General features: G+C 36.7%; 1 protein-coding gene across 2 annotated transcripts in view; it reads left to right on the top strand.

The window, feature by feature from the left end:
- Nucleotides 1-13,171, top strand: part of LOC126473397 (casein kinase I) — a 104,986-nt gene extending 91,815 nt beyond the window's left edge. The window contains exons 7-8 of one of the 2 annotated variants that reach the window (XM_050100407.1): nucleotides 605-833; nucleotides 10,081-13,171. In XM_050100407.1, coding sequence (XP_049956364.1) covers nucleotides 605-833; nucleotides 10,081-10,091 — 240 coding nt within the window. In that variant the 3' untranslated portion in view covers nucleotides 10,092-13,171. Of the gene's footprint in view, nucleotides 1-604; nucleotides 1,714-10,080 lie in introns of those variants that run through there. The other variant, XM_050100406.1, reaches the window with a different exon arrangement.
- The last annotated feature ends 5,738 nt before the right edge of the window (nucleotides 13,172-18,909 follow it).

Raw genomic sequence — 18,909 nt, forward strand, 5'->3', positions numbered from 1 at the left:
GCCTTTCCTTTTTTTCTTTTTTTTGCCTTTCCTTTCTTTTTTTTGCCTTTCCTTTCTTTTTTTTGCCTTTCCTTTCTTTTTTTTTCCTCCTTTAGATCTACATCATTTTTTATCATATAGATTTTGTATTGAGACACAAATCACTGGTTGTAGATGTGCACACAGTACAGCTCATAGCTTAAGAGATGTATGGTATCAATCTACATACACAGTTGATAATGCGATGCCTGTGAATAACAGGTGTCTCGGTCTGTATCCTATTCTATTGCATAGAAAAATGTGCAACCTCTATTTAGCAAATTTGGTGAATGAGTCTCTATTGTGAATGATTACTGAAAAATGTATTTTAGTGCCACATGTAATTCACATATTGTGTAACTTGTATTCTATCTGTGCCTGTAGAAAACTTGTATCTAAAAAGCAATGTTGTTGGTATAGGAATGAAATTACAATTTTATTAAATGTGAAAGAATGATTGTATTTTGTTAGAACTTGACCGCTCTAAAGTTGCAAATTATTAAATCCCCTCAATGCACAATATTTGTGTTTTAATGTTGTCTTAATTTATGCAAATATAACTCACAGCGTACTTGTTTCCATGCAGGGTTTCCCAGCTGAATTTGCCATGTACCTCAACTACTGCCGTGGACTGAGATTTGAGGAAAGCCCTGATTACATGTATCTGCGGCAACTTTTCCGTATCTTGTTTCGCACATTGAACCACCAGTATGACTACACGTTTGACTGGACAATGCTGAAGCAGAAGTCTGTACCACCATCAGGTGCCGGTCCATTGGCTGCAGGTGGAACCACAGCAGGCGTAGCCACGCCAGGTGAGAGGTCGGCCAAGGAGCGTGGTGACCGGACGTGAAGTGTGTGTCTCCCTCTGTCCTTGATGATGTTGAATCTGCGCTTGATCAACACACAGCTGTGTCCTTTGTATTATTTAGAAATGTCAAAACACTGTTTGTAATTGTTTATTAAAAATTTGAAGACGTGGGCACTTTTAAAATTTTTATTTCGGTATTTCTTCAATGATTCTACTTATTGAGAAACATGAAAGTGAATTCCTCTACTCAAAAGATAGGAAGTAAAAGACAGTGTAATTGCGGAAAACTGAAGCAATATTTCTTTTTTTGCTTCAGTGCAGTTTGAGAAGCATTTTTCGTGTAAGCTACATAAAATAATCTTAAAGGCACTGTTTCCTTTTTTTTCTTTTTTATTCGATTCACACAGTGTGTTTGATGTTTGTGAGAGAAATAGCCTAAGTTTGTTTTAAATGCAGCAGGCAATCACTTGTTCTCAACTGTGTTTTGTATTCTGTCTTACACATAAATAAAATTGAGAAAGTTGTCTAGCCACATGGTTTATGGTTGAATGTAGTTTCTAATAAATTGCCTGTCTTCTGTTGACTGTTCAGTGTTTTTAATATATTATCATATGTAAATAAGTACACATACATGTTCGTGAAGATATATTTTTTCTGTTCCTGTACATAATGTTAATATTATGGTAGATACTTATGTATATTAACTTGACGCAAGCGAGAATCGTGTGGAACAAATAATTTTTCGTATGTGGAGAAACACACACTCTGTGGTTTCTTTAACATTTCAAACACTTGAAAAGATAGCGTTTTTGTATTTCATGATCATTAATTTGCCAAGGCTGCATTTTAATGCTGCAAACTGGAATAAAAATAAATGAAGAATATAGTGGCAAATTTTTGAAGAATATGATCATTTCCTGAGTGCATCCTATCCTTTCAAGGAAACTTGTGTGGATTGACTGTCAATTTTGGGAAAAAAAGCAGTCATGCAGATGCATAGATTTTCTGTTAAGTGAAAACAGAAAATTTTATTGCATCGGTAGTGATACATATCTTTGAGAAGACAGCTACAACACATGCCAAAGCTTAGAGAATTGTCTACTGGACATTTATTGAAGTGCCTTCTCTTTGAAAAAATTATATATTACCTACTCATCAAATCTCTTACTTTGAGATGTTCATTTCTTATTTTGAATACCAAATAACCTTTGTTTTTAACAACACAGGCAAAAGTGTGTACTGAATAAATGGTACTGTTGGTTCACAAAACATTGATCAATTTCTTCCTGACGGAAACCACAGCTGTGCTAAATCCGAAGAAAGACATCTTCCGAATAGTTGTATTTTAAAATTGTGTTTTATTAAGCACTACTAATTTAGGTGTAGCTCATTTTCAAATGCTTCAAAAACACATGTGGCTACATCGTCCTCGTCAATTAAAAATTGTGCCATGTATCATTAAGTACTGTTCGGTCTTAAAGGTGCCTGATCTAAACTATGACGGATGGAACTGAAATTGCAGCAACCGTTAATTTACAAATTACAAATTACACAAAATAAGATATATGTTTCAAAGTTTTGCTGTCCTTCAAAATAGTCACCAGCATTGTGTATGACCCGTTGCATGTGCCACGGAAGTTATAAGATACCCTTAGCAGTGAAAGTTACAATGATAGTGGTGTGATCTACTGCGTGATGAATCTTTGTAACAGTTCTGAAATGAATGGCTTGAAATGCGTCCTTCAGGTTAGGTATGAAGTTTGCAGCTGAAGGGGATTGTGGTGGGTGGTACAACACTTTCCACCACCACCAAGTGAACAAATATCACAACTTGTGCTTATGCTCCTGAGCATTGTCTTGCAAAATGGTGAGTGGGTCCTGCAGAAAGTGACACTGCAAGATTGTTCAGCTTTTGCAACATGACCTGTGACCAGCTGCCAAAAAGAAGTGGTGACACTTTCTGCAGGACCTGCCCACTGCAGGACAGTGCTCGGGCCCATATGGCACAAGTTGTGACTGATTCGTTCTGTCAGTAAGGCTGAAAATTGCTGTATTTCTCACCACATTTCTCCGCATTGAAGCCCTTGTGACTTCAGCTTTATTCATAAATTGCAGGAAACATTTCTTGGCATTCACTTCAGAACTGGTAGATATTCGTTGGGTGGTAGTCGACTAAACTCAAACTATCAACACAACTGGCTCTGTTAAAGGTATCTGAAGACTTCTAAATTGCTGATAATGTGTTATACACAATGCTGGTGGCCACTTTGAAGGACAGTAAAACTTTTAAATGTGAATCTATTTTGTTTATGCTGTAAATAAATAGTTGTCACTATTAAAGCTCTACCCCTCGTAAAATACATGGAATGATAGTGGTCACAAGAACTAAAGTCTTATTGCACAATTACACCACTAGTAACACTGAGAAAACAAACCTTGGAGTGAGTGTGTGTGTGAGTGTGTGTGTGTGTGTGTGTGTGTGTGTGTGTGTGAGAGAGAGAGAGAGAGAGAGAGAGAGAGAGAGAGAGAGAGAGACAATAGCTACTGTCAACTACTACTACCCTATCTGTTTTATATTTTAGAACATGCATTTTGATGGCTGTGCTATGCATAATAATGCATGGTATGTGATTTTTAATTTACAGCGATGATGATATGATGATGATGATGATCACGATATTTAAAAATGAGCTAAGCTCGAAAATAGTAGTGCTTAGTAAAGTGCAATTTTAAAATACAGCCTGGTGCAATGATGGCTTTGTTCACAAGTGTTGGTGTTTAGTAACAGGTTATTGTTTGCATGTTAATTTAGGAAGATGCAGGTTATGGTAAACTGCTAAAAAAAGAAATTGATAAATGCAGTATTAAATTATATCTTAACCTCTTTGTTCAGTGGATTAGGACAGTGTTACTGATGGTTCATTATTTTTTTACTGATATGAATACAGTGCAGAGCAGAATATAATGAGAATATGTGTGTGGACCATATTAGTAACACAAAAGAAACGCATGGTATGATATGTTTGAAAGAATACTAGAATGCAGTTTCTTCTATTGTAATTACTTGTGGACATTTTGTAATTATTGGTGCAATATGGTTTGCTGTTATAGTCCCCAAATACAACTGTGATTATTTTGTTATGCTTTTGCATTATAATTCCTTCTGAGTGATACTTATTTTCTATACCTGTGCCAGTGAAACATTACACTTGACAGCTCGCATTACATAGTTAGGCTGGCTTTACTGCAGTAACAATGTTGCAACAGCAGACTCTATACACATAGCAGACAATATGTATTTCTGTTCCATCTGTAAGCTATTAAGCAGTATCAGTGTATATAAGAACCAGTTTTTGAAACAATGACAGCAAATAAACAGCTGCATAACAAAGCACATGCTTTTGATAGCATAGCAAAAGGAATACCAAAAAAATAACTGGATGATGACCAGTATCTTGAAAGTAGTGTGTACGTGGTGGACAAAATAATAGAGATTATAAGTTCTCACTCTAGGTTTCATAATTACAAGGATGCAATAAACAACAAATACTTGCAGTTTTTCACATGCCATTTTGTGGATACAGTAGCACTATTCCATACCACTCCCTATCGTCACTGTTGTTGAATCATTGCCAAGAGAGTCGCATCCTCACCAAGACAAACCATTAGCTATTCATGGTCACTGATGACACCTTCGGTTGTTTGTGCTGCTCGAATAAGTTTTTTGATGTACCTGATCTTTTTTCTCCACGAGACAGCATTCAGTCGCAAGAGCTCCCACACAACAGCGTCTCCACCTCTGTTGTTGTAAAGGACTTGTTATTGTTCCTTGTGTATGTGATTGTGTCGCTCCATACTAACTTGATGGGGTTAAAATGGGAGTGATACAGTTTCAGCCTCAATACAGTATGTTGCTGCTGCTTGGCGATTTCGTCTACTACATATGTGGACACCATAGGCTTATTTTCTTTAAGAAGGCGGTATAACAGAAGCTCCTTTGTACTGACATCTGCAGCAATATTTTGCACCTGCAACCACTGCACCATAACATCTTTGCGATTGTTTATGATTGGGGCTGAAAGATGGAGCACAAATCGTGTGGGGTCCATATCTTCATTAATCACCTGTCTTTTTGGACCAAAAAACTAAGTGCATCAGGAACAAAACCACTGAGAGAACCTGCATGGACCACAAATAATCTAGTTTATCTTCCCATCTGATTATGAATGCTATGGCTTGGAGTCTCATCTGTTGAGCATATACTGACGGCTTCAGCAGCATTTCTTCTAGTCATATTGTTGAATGAATGTCTTTGACCTCAATTTTGTGCAAGAATATGTGCCGTTTCTAAAAGGACTTCACATCTGTCTAGTGCTTTCTAACAGAAACCCACCTTTGCAGCACAGTTTTTAGATGTTTTCCCATCCATGAAAAGTTCACTTTCTCTTAATGGTACTAGCAACTGGGCTACAGTGGGATACTCCTTCCTGCTGTAATAAGCATAAATATGCCTGTGAATTACATCAGTCTGGAAAGGATATAAATCGGTTACATGGTAAGGCTGCTTTCATTCTTTCCATGAGTAACTAAAAATAAATTATCTGATCCAGAAGTCAGAATCATTAAGACTCATGCATACGTTTTGCAATAACATTCACTTACTACTGTTCTTGCACTAATTCCATGAGTTTTTGGTGTTTTTTATACTACTTTATCAGTGGGAACTGATTGCTGCCCATGGATACTTAATTATTCTTTCTCCTTCTCTTAAAACTCCAGAGAGCTTCTTAGCAACTCCTGGCTGTCTAGTGGCACATCTCAATGCAAAGGATTGTCACTAGGTGAATGAACTCTTTTTGTGTGTCATTCCATGTATCAGAATTTTACAAATCACAGTACAGCACAAGCACAAGCACAGCACAGCACAGCACAGTACAGTACAATGCAGGTACACGGTAGAAACCAGCCACAAAGCATGTTATGTTCACACAATACCAAACCAGGAACGCGGGAGCTTCGATGTCATCACTGAAAGTGATTACTGCACTGGGATTGGTTCATGCCACATGCCTAACGTCTCGTGCTTTTTATTCTTCACTTGTTAAACTGTTGCACAGCCAACTTGAAAAGCGGACGTCATGTGCAAAGTTTCAGAGGCCTGGATATATTGAAAAATTGAAGGAAAAATGAAATAAGGTACTTCTTATAGTGAGAATTTACTCATTGTAACCATGGCAAATTGTATAAAACTAAAACGTAATGATGAAGTAACCAGAAACTCTCTCTCTCTCTCTCTCTCTCTCTCTCTCTCTCTCTCTCTCTCTCTCTCTGCTTGTACTTTAGAGTGGGTTAATATGAAGCTCTTTTTGTATTTTCTTTGACATTGTACATTTATGGAATAATACGTACAATAAGAAAAGGCAACCACTCATATAGTTGACTGATGTGTGGCACATAGAAGCACATAACAGGAAATAATATTTGTACTAGCATATGAGTTCTTTCTCTAGCGAAACTACATACATTCCCCGCAAATGAGACGACGACAAAGACACCCAAATGCATACACGTTGGCTGGACGAGTTGAAAACTGACATTGCATGGGGGATTGGGGGGGGGGGGGTGTTATGTTAAATTAGGCTGTTGTTAACAGATATAGGAGCATTTATTGTAGTTCAGTTCTTATTTTAAGGACATAGTTGAGGCTGTTTTTGGGAAATGAAATAAAGGTTTTGGTTGCTATCTGGAACTCCATTTAAATGTCAGTGTTATGTATGTACTGTGAAATGATTTAAACCTGGGTATGCAGGGGCAAAGAACAGATCTAGAACAAATGAGCTAATAAGTTAGTCCTTCTTTCTGTAAAAGTGCAATTTGCATCTACTTACTTTCAGTCTAGTTGGCTGTGCTGCAGTCTAATGCACTACTGTGTGCTTAGTGTAATTAAAAAATAAGCAGCTTATAGAATTTACTATAACTCTATACTTCGAATTGATGTGTTGCTGTGGATGGAAAACGATTAAGAAACCAGCCTCAATCAACATAACACTGCTGTCTGCTTGGCGAGAAAAGTTATTTGTTAAAATGAGAAATTCATATCCTGTATTCATATTCCTCGTGATAGTTCTTCCTGATCAGCAAAATTTCTTGTGCATTTTTTAAAATGCATGTTGTTTCATATTTTGGGCTGTGGTGGATTTTCTCATTGACTTCATTGTTTCATTTATTACATTTCTAAGAAGTGTAACGACAAAACGAGAGAAACTGTGTAAATTCTGTTATACCAATTAAAATGCTGTAATTTTACTAGACTCACTGTTCCTAACACCTCAGTTTTTGTATGCATTGGTTTTTACAGAGCAAAATATGATGGTAACAGTAAGAAGTTATGGTCCATCTTTACCATTAGTAATGAACTTCATCTGCTGTTACTATGTTATCAAACAGGTGAAATGAATCAATGAATGAATAAAGAAAAAACAATAATACATTTCAGTTGTGCTTTTCCAGGATCTCCTAAAATGAAAAATGGTGCCTCATAATTTCGAAATCAAAGACTACATGGTGCATAATTAGAGACAAGATGTGCATCTTTATGCATAACAAACTCCCCTTTTTAATTATTTCCTGCAGTGAGTTTTCTTCCTCAACAAATGGTCGTAGGTAAAACACTTAGATAAGTTACTTACAGCACTCTGATTATCTAGTACGTCAGGAATGGCCCTGCCACCAGATGTTCTGGCACTAGAAGCACTGAACACAAATTTGGTTATAGATCATTTGAGGCTCAATCTCCACACTTTAGTTCGTATATTCCACCAGTTTCTGACTTCAGAGAAAACTGTACATCTATTATGAAGCTGAATGTCCCAAAGCATTCACACACTAGCACGTCCTTACATTTTATTTTTGTTGTGTAAAGAAAGTGATGTATTGGGCAAATTTTTCCATAGAAAAATGGGAAATCGAATTGTATGTAGCCTAGAGGAATGCCAGAAATTATTTCATCGAAATTGTAAGATGGTCACTGGTTGTTACATGTGCTGAGGAATGACTTATTACAGAATGTCGCCGGTACTTTTTTTATAAAATAACTTTCAGTGTCATGAGTGATTGACCACTACACTACTGAAGATACACTACCATACAGTCATACTTCAAAAATGATTTGTTCAGCATATTTATATTGTTAAAATGTTGTTAGGCCTCATGAGTATCCCCCCCCCCCCACCCACCTTCCCACATTTTTCCCTAAAAAAGGTTTTGAAGGCAACTTTTTGCTGCGGCATTTCGTCAGTAATTTTTAGAAACTTTGACACAGTATTAGAAAATATATCTGCAAGTGTATCTTGTTGTTCTTAATTTGCATTAAGTACTGAAGGATCTAAAATAAAACAGCAGTAGAACAAACATTAATTAAATTGTAGCTACTTACAGCTTTTATCTTAAATGATAAGCTACTTTCTTTTTTCTGCCTGCTATTTTAGTTAGGCTCAAACTATATTCTATTGTTCTACCAAGTCTAGTCTCTTCAGTACTTTATTTACACTAAAAGTAATTAGAGAGGCTGACAGAAACGGGCAGGTATTTATTCTTTGTGAATAAATGTTTGTCAGAATCATTGTAACTATTTGATGTATCAGTTACAAATAATGTGGCTTCAGTGAAATTATTGTAGATGACTAAGCATCAGAGCACTGAATGATCCAGTTTTATAAATATATAAACACCAATTTTATCTAGTTCCCTGCTTTACTATATTCACGCACTGAAAAGCACAACACGTCGTGGCAGCAATACTTCGCTGAGGAGAAAATGAAGAAATAGTTTCTGCAGCAACTTAGGTTGAAGAATTAGTAAGGAGCATATCATCAGAAGAGAATCATTATAGCATTAATTCTCATTTGAGTTTCTAAAAATAATGTTCAGTATAAAGTAACTTCCTTTCAACTCAAGTTGATGACGTGGAGCAATAAAGCAGTTACACAAGGAAAAGGAAAGGAATTGACCATGGCTTACCTCATACAATCGTCACAACAGCTGCCTTAAAGTGATCTGAAAAAAATTAATTGGAATAATCAGATAAGAATATGAAGTGTGCTGCTCCCAAATGTCTAATATCTTGACTGACATCACCTCACTTAGCTTCAGAGACTGAAAGACAGGTACTTGAATAATTTTTCCCAGGGGTACTCAAAGTTAAAATAATAACTATGTACTTTGCCTCAGTATCAGTATTAGAAGTAGATGCAAGAAAGGTACAAACTATTGTGCTGGTACTCATATAACACTCACGAATGGCCTTTTAAAACAAGTAGTTAAAATGTTTTACAGAAGGTAAATATGATTTGGCTGAATGCACCTAAAGTATGTTCTGCTTATCACTTGTTAAAAATACATTATGCATGAATCATATACTTTACACTAGAATGCTGATAGCAAATTTGTCCACTCTTGAATATAGCAGTGTACACCATTAACAGTCTAAATAATAGGAAATGAGTATGAGCTATTAATGAAGAATAAATTATTTCTTTAGATTAGGTACAGTTGGGGTGTAACTATGCTTTCTTGTGGTGTGTCTGAGTCATTTAACTCTTCTCCATTACTCAGTTTTGTTGTGGGAGACACTTTGTAATACTGAATAGTGTGTGCTGTGGAGGTATCTTACCTGTGTGCCCAGTAGTAGTCAAAAGTTACAATTTTTCACATTGCATTATAGGGAATGAGTTAACCCTCCATATTTGATTCTCTAATGAAATATGAGACTCTGTGCTCACATACACTGGAAGAAGAGTAACAGAAACTAGCAGTGGCCAATACTTAAGTTACATTTGCTGATCGGAACCTTTGATGGTTTAGCATATTTGGTGTATAATTGCAGCTAATTTTTGGGGCATATCTGTGAGTATTAATTTGTACCCATTGCCTCTGTGCAGTTGTCTTTTTGGGGAGCAAATTGTGTAAAGCTCAATAAAGAGCAGCTCTGTTATGTTGGACTACAAAACAGCAGAAAGTTTGTCATATTGAAGTTGCAGAACTTTTCAAACTCGGAGATGTTTTTAATTTGAGATTGAGTGACCATTTATTTAACAATTTCAGAAGTGTATTGCCACAGTTGTGCCTTTGCCACCTTTCAGTTCATTTGTGAAATACTTTGCACCTCTATTATTAAGTTGTGAAGCATGATTATATTTGCATTTTTTGCTAGACAATTAAGCTTTTAGCTGAAATTTTGTTAAATTTTCCAGGTGGTCGCTAACAACAACAAAAGGTATTGGCAGAGGAATGATTTTTCAAGAAGCAGGCTTCAAGCTAGTGCCACCTAAATGCATCATTCTTGGTCCATATTGTTGGATGAGGGCATTTGTTTGTGTCACAGAGAAAGTCCTGAGAAGTGATTTTGGAACAGAAGTAAAAGCTTACAGGGAAAAGAAGTAGACAGATGTGAAGTTGACTGGTAGATGTGTGAATGTGTGTACAGTTTCTTTCTGTCCTGGGCCGTTTTTAAAAGTGTATGGAAAGGGAACGGTGCAGAGATATATGATAATCGCTAAAGCTTATGTGTAAATTTTAGTTAGGTAGGTCAGAAAATTGAAAGGATTTTACACGATGCTGAATACATCAGTTCCTCATCAAACAGAAAACAAAGAAACAAAAAAAAAAAAAAATTATACAAGCAGTGAATATGAAACAAAAAGAACACACTTATCTGTGTTAGTTGTGATAACTTCCACTGCCTTATGGCATTAGGGATCAAATTTTATCTGAATGCAAGTATTGAAATGGCTGCTGTGTGATTGTTGCAGTAGTCAGTAGATTAGTATTTATATGTGCTTTATATGTATGGAAATATCTTTTTTTATACCAGAGATTTTTGTTCATCATATTGTAATTCCACTATTCAACTGACAAAAACTTTCATATTGAAAAAATATCAGAATTGCGTTGGATTGACAGGCTTCTTAAGATTTTGTTCATAGTTAATTTTCCTAAGAAATGCATATTTCCATCTAACAAACTTTTTGAGGGCAAACTGCTCAGAATAGTTTATGCATTCAGTGCATAATATTTGTTATTAACTTTTTCTGAAGTCAATTGAGATAATATGTTTTCATAGAAATGGATGTCAACCATTCGTCTCCTTGGAGAGAAATATTTGTCAGATCCATACCGAGGAACCAATATCGAAATCTAATATGGTATAAAATACTTAAAAATAGCTTATGTGAAGTATGTTAGTACTATAGCAAGTTGTCAATGTGTAAGACTTTTAGTAGGATGTTTTTTAACGCTGGAACATAATTTTTTACTTGTTTTGTCAGTTTTGTACTGATAATTTCCTTAATGGTTCAATCTGTTCTGCTTTGCATAAACTTACATTTACTTAGTAAGAAGTGGCAATTACATTAATAGTTTGTAGTTGTATGTCATATTTTAAATTCTGTTAAGGCTCAGTAATATGATTTTGTTTATATTTCGTAGTGTTTTACACCATCGAACGTTATTCATTCGAAAGTAGTCGTTAAGTGTAGAACTGGACAACAGGAGTTTTGGTTGTGCACACTGTGTGTGTGTGTGTGTGTGTGTGTGTGTGTGTGTGTGTGTGTGTGTGTGTGTGTGTGTGTTTTATAGAGAGAGAGAGAGAGAGAGAGAGAGAGGAAGGAGGGAAGGGAAGGGCGGGAGGGGGGGGCAGGGGGGGAGGTGTAATGGTACATGTATGTGCCATTGTGTCAGTTGTGCTGGTAAAAAAAAAAGATTGTGACATGACTTGAATTTTCCTCTAGGAAAAGACAGATCCAAGGCCACTTATCAATAGATGAAGCTGTGAGGTGATTAATGAACATGGAAAAAGGATTACATTGTTGGAAGAAAGAATTGTCATTTCGAAGTTCCTGTAACTAACACATCTAAACGTGGCAGCGTGTTCAAAGGAATGGTAGGTACAGAGAAACATGTAGGCAGGTAACAAAGAAATGTTTGTGGTCAAAAGAACTGACTCATTAGAAACCACACACATAGTATATCTGTTCTGTTATCACTATTTTGTGCTAACTGTGCAAATGGATGTATCACATAGTTAGCATTAAGCTGTGATAAAAATTGATATAATTTACGTATATCAATTTAAATATCCTTCATTTGTTCCCATGTTGAAAGTGAGTATCCCATGGAGGCAAGTCCTTGTCATCCACCCTGCCAAAAATGTATGCAGAATGCCTATAACTACTAAATGCTTTAACTATTGCTGTTCTACATGTTTCAAGGGCATGCTAATTGAGTCTGGTAGTTCACTTCATGTTCCCCTTAATCAACTTCTGTTCCTTGTTTTCTTCTTACCAGAGATTAAAAACACACATATGCAGAAGCAGTGTTTCCATGATCTCCCTGTGCAGTGTGTTTAAATGTATGGTCTATCTACATGACAATGTTTGTTAAAATAAGCTGTCGTCTGTTCTTTTATACTGGTATGCTAATTCTGTCACAGCATCATCTGTTAGATGAGACTAGGTCCACTTAATTTTCCTGTAATTTTATTTTTAGCTAGCAATTTTAATTAAGATCACTGTATTTTATGGCATATTTTGAAACTGATAGTGGCTGTTGTAGTGCATTTGTAAAATGACACTTATGTGCCTGCAATGTAAGTATAATGCAGGGCTCTACTGAGTTAATTTTTATGCCTTTCATATACTGACATGTGTAGTTTATTTTTTGCTGGTATTACCAAATCTCATGTTACATACTGTTACTAATGTGATGTTTAACATCAGTCTTTATTTACAATTTGGTAATCGTAAAGTGATACTACTGTCAGTCTCGTGGGACGTTAACTTTCATAGTGCTTCGCATAATAACTTACCAATATTGCTGTTGTTGGTTTTTTTTTTATATTATACAAGCTGGTTACATTTGGTGATCGGTGTATGACATCTCCATAGTGTACACTTTGTAAAAATTGTATGTTCTAAAATTATTTATTATTACACCTATGTCTTCTCATACTTCCCTGTTTGTTTAGTTTATGTTCTTTGCCGTAAACAGCGAGATGACTTTAATTTCAGTATAATTCTTCATGTGATACTTACCTGAATGTTGAAAAGTGATTTTTCTGTTGATAAAAGCACACATGTTGCCAGTAAATATAATTACTATGTAAAAAGTTCTATTCATCTCTCATATGTTTGTATAATGCAATCATTGTGTATGTGGAACATGTTAACGACAAAGACAATGTTCTTCAGCTGTTTCAGTTAAATTGCTTTTGGAACTTAGCTGCAGGTTACGATTTTTGTTTTGAATGTGGCAAAAGTCTCAATAAAATGTTTGTCGTAATCTGGAGATTTAGTTGTCATACTTCCAGAAAATTAACTGTATTCATACCCTTAGAAAAATGTCTTTAATTTATTTTTCAATACCAATAAAATGATGGTAGCAAAATGAAACTAGTCCGTATCTGTTGCTACTGTTTTTCATTTCTTTATTTGTTACATTTAAAAATCTGTGCAGTGTGTTTAATTTACAAGGGGCGCAGTAATTAAATGGCCTCACATTTTGGAGGAATTGGCTTCAAGTTCATGTTCACCCATCCGGATTTAGATTTTCCATCTTTTTTCTAAATTGATTCAGACAGATGTCAGGACGGTTCTTCTGACAAAGGACATGAATGATACCCTTCCCCATACTTACCCTTCCCGAGCCTCTACTCCATCTCTGATGGATTTTGTCATTAACGGGATGGAAAACCGCTATCTTCCTTTATTTTTGTTAGATGTTTCTAAAGGATGACCAGTCCTTCATGTATGTCAGATGGTACTCAACTCAGTTATCTTTGTTGATGCACTTCCCCTAAATTATACAGGATTTAGATGCACAAAATTGAGTTAATTACAGCCAGTCTGCAATCATATCCTTTCATTCTTTTAGTGTTGTACAATTATTTTGTCAGACCAACATTATTTTAATGGTAGTTGATCATAGAACATGTGACACTATTAATATTTAGATGGTGTATATATCCTGCAGTTTAATAGAATTAGTACTGTCTATTAATCTACTTGTATCATCTGTTACATTTTAAGCTATCAGTTGTGTTACCAGGCAGTGGCTGCAAATACATATATGTTTTAAACTTTAATTTATATTAGTACTTAGAAATCACAGATTTAACTGACTGCTAATGAAAAAACTTATCAAGAGAAAAAAATTAACTTCTGCTTCTTCTAGCCTTTAATGAGTGATACACACAGTGGATTGGTAGTCACTGATGTGTCCAACTTTTCTGTGCTCATAAAATTGCATTAGCTCTTTTGAGTGTACCATAACTCCTTTCATTTAACTTCTTGTTGTTGTCATTGTTGTCTGTGGTAGTGGTGTTTTTTGCATGTGTTTTCCTAGTCATTGGGTATCCGATCAAAAATCTTTCTACAGCCATGCATGAATAACCTTCCATTAGATTAGTCAGGAAATATGTAGGGCAAGGGGATATGATAGTGTACACATGAAGACTAGTACTTTGATAATTTATGAAGGCCTGTTTTCAGAATAGAAGGAATTTGCATTATCATCCCTCAAGTTTTAGAGCCCCTGATAATTTCCTAAAGCTATTTAAGTTTGTACCTTTGTTTGCTGTGGTGTATGGGAAGGTGCTGAAGTTGAGTGACTGTAGGATATAAGATGACTTAGACAAAATATATAGTTGATGTGATGAAAGGCGGCTAGCTCTAAGTGTTGAAAAATGAAGTTAATTTGAATGAGTAGGAAAAACAAAATTTTAATGTTCGAATACAGCATTAGTAGTGTCTTGCTTGACAGTTGTGTCATTTGCGTAACATTGTGATGCAATATAAAATAGAATGAGCATGTGAAGATTGTGGTAGGGGAGGTGAATAGTGTACTCTGGTTTATTGGGAGAATTTTATGAAAGTGTGGTTCATTTGTGAAGCGACTGTACATAGGACACTAGTGCAATCTGTTCTTGAGTGCGAGTGTTTCAGATCCACACCAGGTTGGATTAAAGGAAGACATTGAGGCAATCCAGAAGTGGGCTGCTAGATTTGTTATCATTGGGTTTGAACAACATGCAAGTGTTATGGAGATGGTTAGAGAACTCAAATGGGATTCCTTGGAGGAAAGACGACATTCTTTTTGAGGAACACTGTTGAGAAAATTTACAGAACCTGCATTTGAAGCTGACTGCAGGATGATTCTACGCCCACCAATATACATTTCGCATTAGGACCATGAAGATAAGATATGAGAGGGCTCGTATGGAGATATACAGTCAGTCAGTTTTCCCTCACTTTATATGCATGCGGAACAGGAAAGGAAATGCACTGTCCATATGGTGGCTTGAAGAGTGTGTATGTGGATGTAGATGTAATGTAGATTTAGATGGTTGGGGCATACATTGAGAAAGCCAGACAGAGCAGTCTAGAAGGAGGCATTGGAGTGGAATCTCATATGAATGAGGAAGAAATGGATGCCTTGAGTTACAAGGAAGGGGAAGCGAGGCGGGTTGGCTTGTTCTCGTGGAGACTCATAGTCCACATAGGGGCCAGAAGAATTGAGTCAGTAAGTCAGTCTGTTGTCATATCCAGTTGCTCCACACAACATGTTTCCAGGAGCTGTAGAGGTACAGATCTTGAGAATCACTGCTTCACGTAACAACCTTTCGCAAGGTGTTAATCTGACGACCACAAGCAAAAGTGAGACTCATGGCTGAATACCACAGAATGCCACTGACTGCTCCAGCTGATTCTGGCTCTATGCCACACAGGTGTTGTGGCAATGGCAAACAAAGCACAGTAACTTGAGATCTCAATTGTAGTGCCAATAATCTGTCATCAACAGTTGGTGCTGATTCTCAGCTTGTAACATATGCCCTGATTTCAGCTGTTGCCATCCATCTAGTCATCAGAGCTAGTTGAACTATGCGATGATTATCTCCTGTAGTCCTGGAGGGACCTGTGGCCACTCTTCTTGCTACACTGTGTCCGAAGTCCATCTCGTCACCACTCATTTTGCACTCGTTACATTACCGCCAACCAAGTGTGCGATCTGTTGGCATATTGCTTCCATGCCCCTCCTGCCTCTGATTTGATCTTCCCCAAAATTGGAAAAGATGGCAATAATCTCCACATGCACGCCCTCCTGGTATGCTGCGTAATAATATCCATATAAAAAGTTCCACTAACATTAGACACCTAATAGCCACCACATAATCACACAATTCTTCATATACAGGAAGAGTTGCTTTCTGTAATGAACATAAGGTTGCATTAGGATGAAATTTTAGTCAGCATACTGCACAGGCCTGGAAATCCTGGTGCTTCAGTCTGGTAGCATATAGTGAGGGCATCCATGGTGTAACACTTTACATTTTCACAAGAGTATTTATTTTATCTTCTCTATTAATATCTGCTAATAAGAATCCTACACAGATGAGTAGTACCTGAAAATCAGTCAACTGGAGGTTTTGAAAGCTACAATGGAAGGATTGAATTTCTATTTATGGTCATATTATTCCTAATTCGGTAGTCGGTGTTAATCTTCTTCTGAAGAAAGCTCACAAGAAAGATACAAAGCACTTCAGCTCCAATGATTCCTTTTTGGATGAATTCAAATTTTTAGCATTATTTCAGGAATACGTCTGACACATGCTTTTCTTATAGTTATGGTCATGTGGCTTATTTATTTAATCGGGCAGACCATTCGCCGGGTGCCGGTCTTTCAATTAGATGCCACTTCGGCGACCTGCAGTCGCTGAGGATGATAGGATGATGATGATGAGGACAACACAACACCCAGTCCCTGGGCGGAGAAAATTCCTCGACCCAGCCGGGAATCGAACCTGGGCCAAGAGGATTGACAACCCGTCACACTGACCATTCAGCTAGTCGGGGCGGACATAGTCATGTGGTCATTCCATGTAACATTGTACCCCTGTTGTTGTTGGGACAGGAACGGTTTATCTTTCATTTAGTCTTAATATATTAAATTTGTTTAATTTGAGGGTAAACCTAAAATTACTGTTTTCAGAATGCTGGAGCCACAAGGAAATTGTTTGTATGGCTCTTGATCACGTTGGCATAGTTCTTGCCCTCCTGCACTCCAAAACAAGCTGTTGGTCAGCCTGCCAGGTTGGTAAGACTTGGTTAAGAGTGATTTGTAATGGAGTTCTCATGTGCCACCACTGCTAGGTGCTAAAGTCTCCCATATATTTAGTTTTTAAGCAAAAAATGTTAAATCTTACCTAAGTTCATCACTGGTTGGTACCAGTGCATAGAGAATCTTACATGGGTGTTGAAAACATCTCGCAAGTGGTGCAGGTAGTTCACATCTAATTGCACAGGCTACTATTTGAGAGAACATCCTTTTCCAACAAGATAGTTGTCAAAGATTACGTTATTCTCCTTGAAGATCATTGACTCCTTGTATTATGGCTACCAAGATCGCAGTTTATGTTGCAGGTATTAAAGAACTCAGATGGCTGACTCAGATCCAGAGAAGTGGAAAGCTGAAATGCCTTTTTGCGTAATTTTGACCTTTATATGCCATTTATAGCCCTACTGTTTTCTTTCTTCTTTTTTTCTTGATATTGTAAATTTCTTTTAGAACATTCCTAGTGCCCTCAAGATTGCAAACATGTTCTTGAAATTGAAACTACAAGTGCCATCTGTGTAACTTTCTTATTGTTAATTCTTCACTCTGTTCTATAGTTACGTGTAAACACAAAGTTGTTCTCTGAAAGTATGAAGAAAATTGTTCGTGGAAAGTTGGTTGTTTCCCTTATTGTGTGTATAATATACTGAACTGAGTGCACTGCTATTTCATATTCTGTTTCTATTTCTGCTACGATGAAACTTAAGAAAAGGGGTATGGGGCAATACCTACATTTGAACGTAAGAGGTAAGATCAAAAAGTAAAGTGAATTTTTGTTTTTCCTAAAGAATCTTTATATGTTCATCAACATCATCTTCTTCCCCTTCAAAGTAACCCCCTTTAGATGTAATACACTTGTGCCAGTGGTTTTTCAATCTTGGAAGGACTTGTGGAACTCACATGTTTGACTTCTATATGAACCATAATCTTCCATACCATATTGCTATCACCCCTACATTATACACATGACAGAGGCTGTAGAATTGCGCCACAGCCTACCTCCAGCACTGGTTCTCTAAATTTTCTCAAGAACAATGTTTCCATGTATTTGATCCCCATTAAGCTTGCTCAGCATATTTTTTTCCCTTTCACTTGGACGTAATAAACTGTTCGTCCCTGAAAACAGAGGCTTACAAAATACTTTGACAGGCTTCTGAATATTGCTCATCAGTCTATGGCCCAAACCAGGTTGAATTGAAAGAAGAGGTAGACAAGATCCAATGAAAAATAGACTGTTTTGTCATTTGACTATACAGCACAAGAGCATTACAGAGCTGCTAAACAAACTCAAGTGGGAGAAACTACATGTTGGGAACTGAGCATCACAGAGAAGTTTACTATTGAAATTCCTAGAGTGTGTGTTCTGGGGAGAGTTAGACAACATATAACTTCCTCAGATTTTACCTGGAACTGATTCCTCCCCTGTAACTCTTGTGAAATGACTAAAATGAAGGATTCCTAGAAATTAGAGCTAATATGAATGTTAACTGACAATCATGCTTTCAACGTGCCATTCACAGATGGAATAGGGAAAGGGGTAGGGGGTTGGGGGGTCGGAAACGAGATGCCAGAGTATCATGCACCACATACTGCAAGGTAGCTTCTGTAGTGTAGATGTAGACAGAATGATTTTTGTAGGTGCAAATATTATGACATTAGTAGCACATGACTGAAATCTTTTGGCATCTGTTGTCTTACCTACCTGATAAGATCCCAAATGCTAGAGCTGACTGCTGTAATTCCGTAGATGCAGTATTCTTAACAGGGACACTGTACACAGCACTTTTCCAGAATATTTGTAACAAATCTTAGGTCTTTTATTTACTTTCCCTGCTAATATCATGTGATGTTTCATTTCATATCATCTTGTAACTAAATGCATAGGTGTTTCAACAATATGGTAGGTTCTAGAAGTT

Source organism: Schistocerca serialis, chromosome 4 (genome assembly GCF_023864345.2).
Source record: "Schistocerca serialis cubense isolate TAMUIC-IGC-003099 chromosome 4, iqSchSeri2.2, whole genome shotgun sequence".
Classification (NCBI taxonomy): domain Eukaryota; kingdom Metazoa; phylum Arthropoda; class Insecta; order Orthoptera; family Acrididae; genus Schistocerca; species Schistocerca serialis.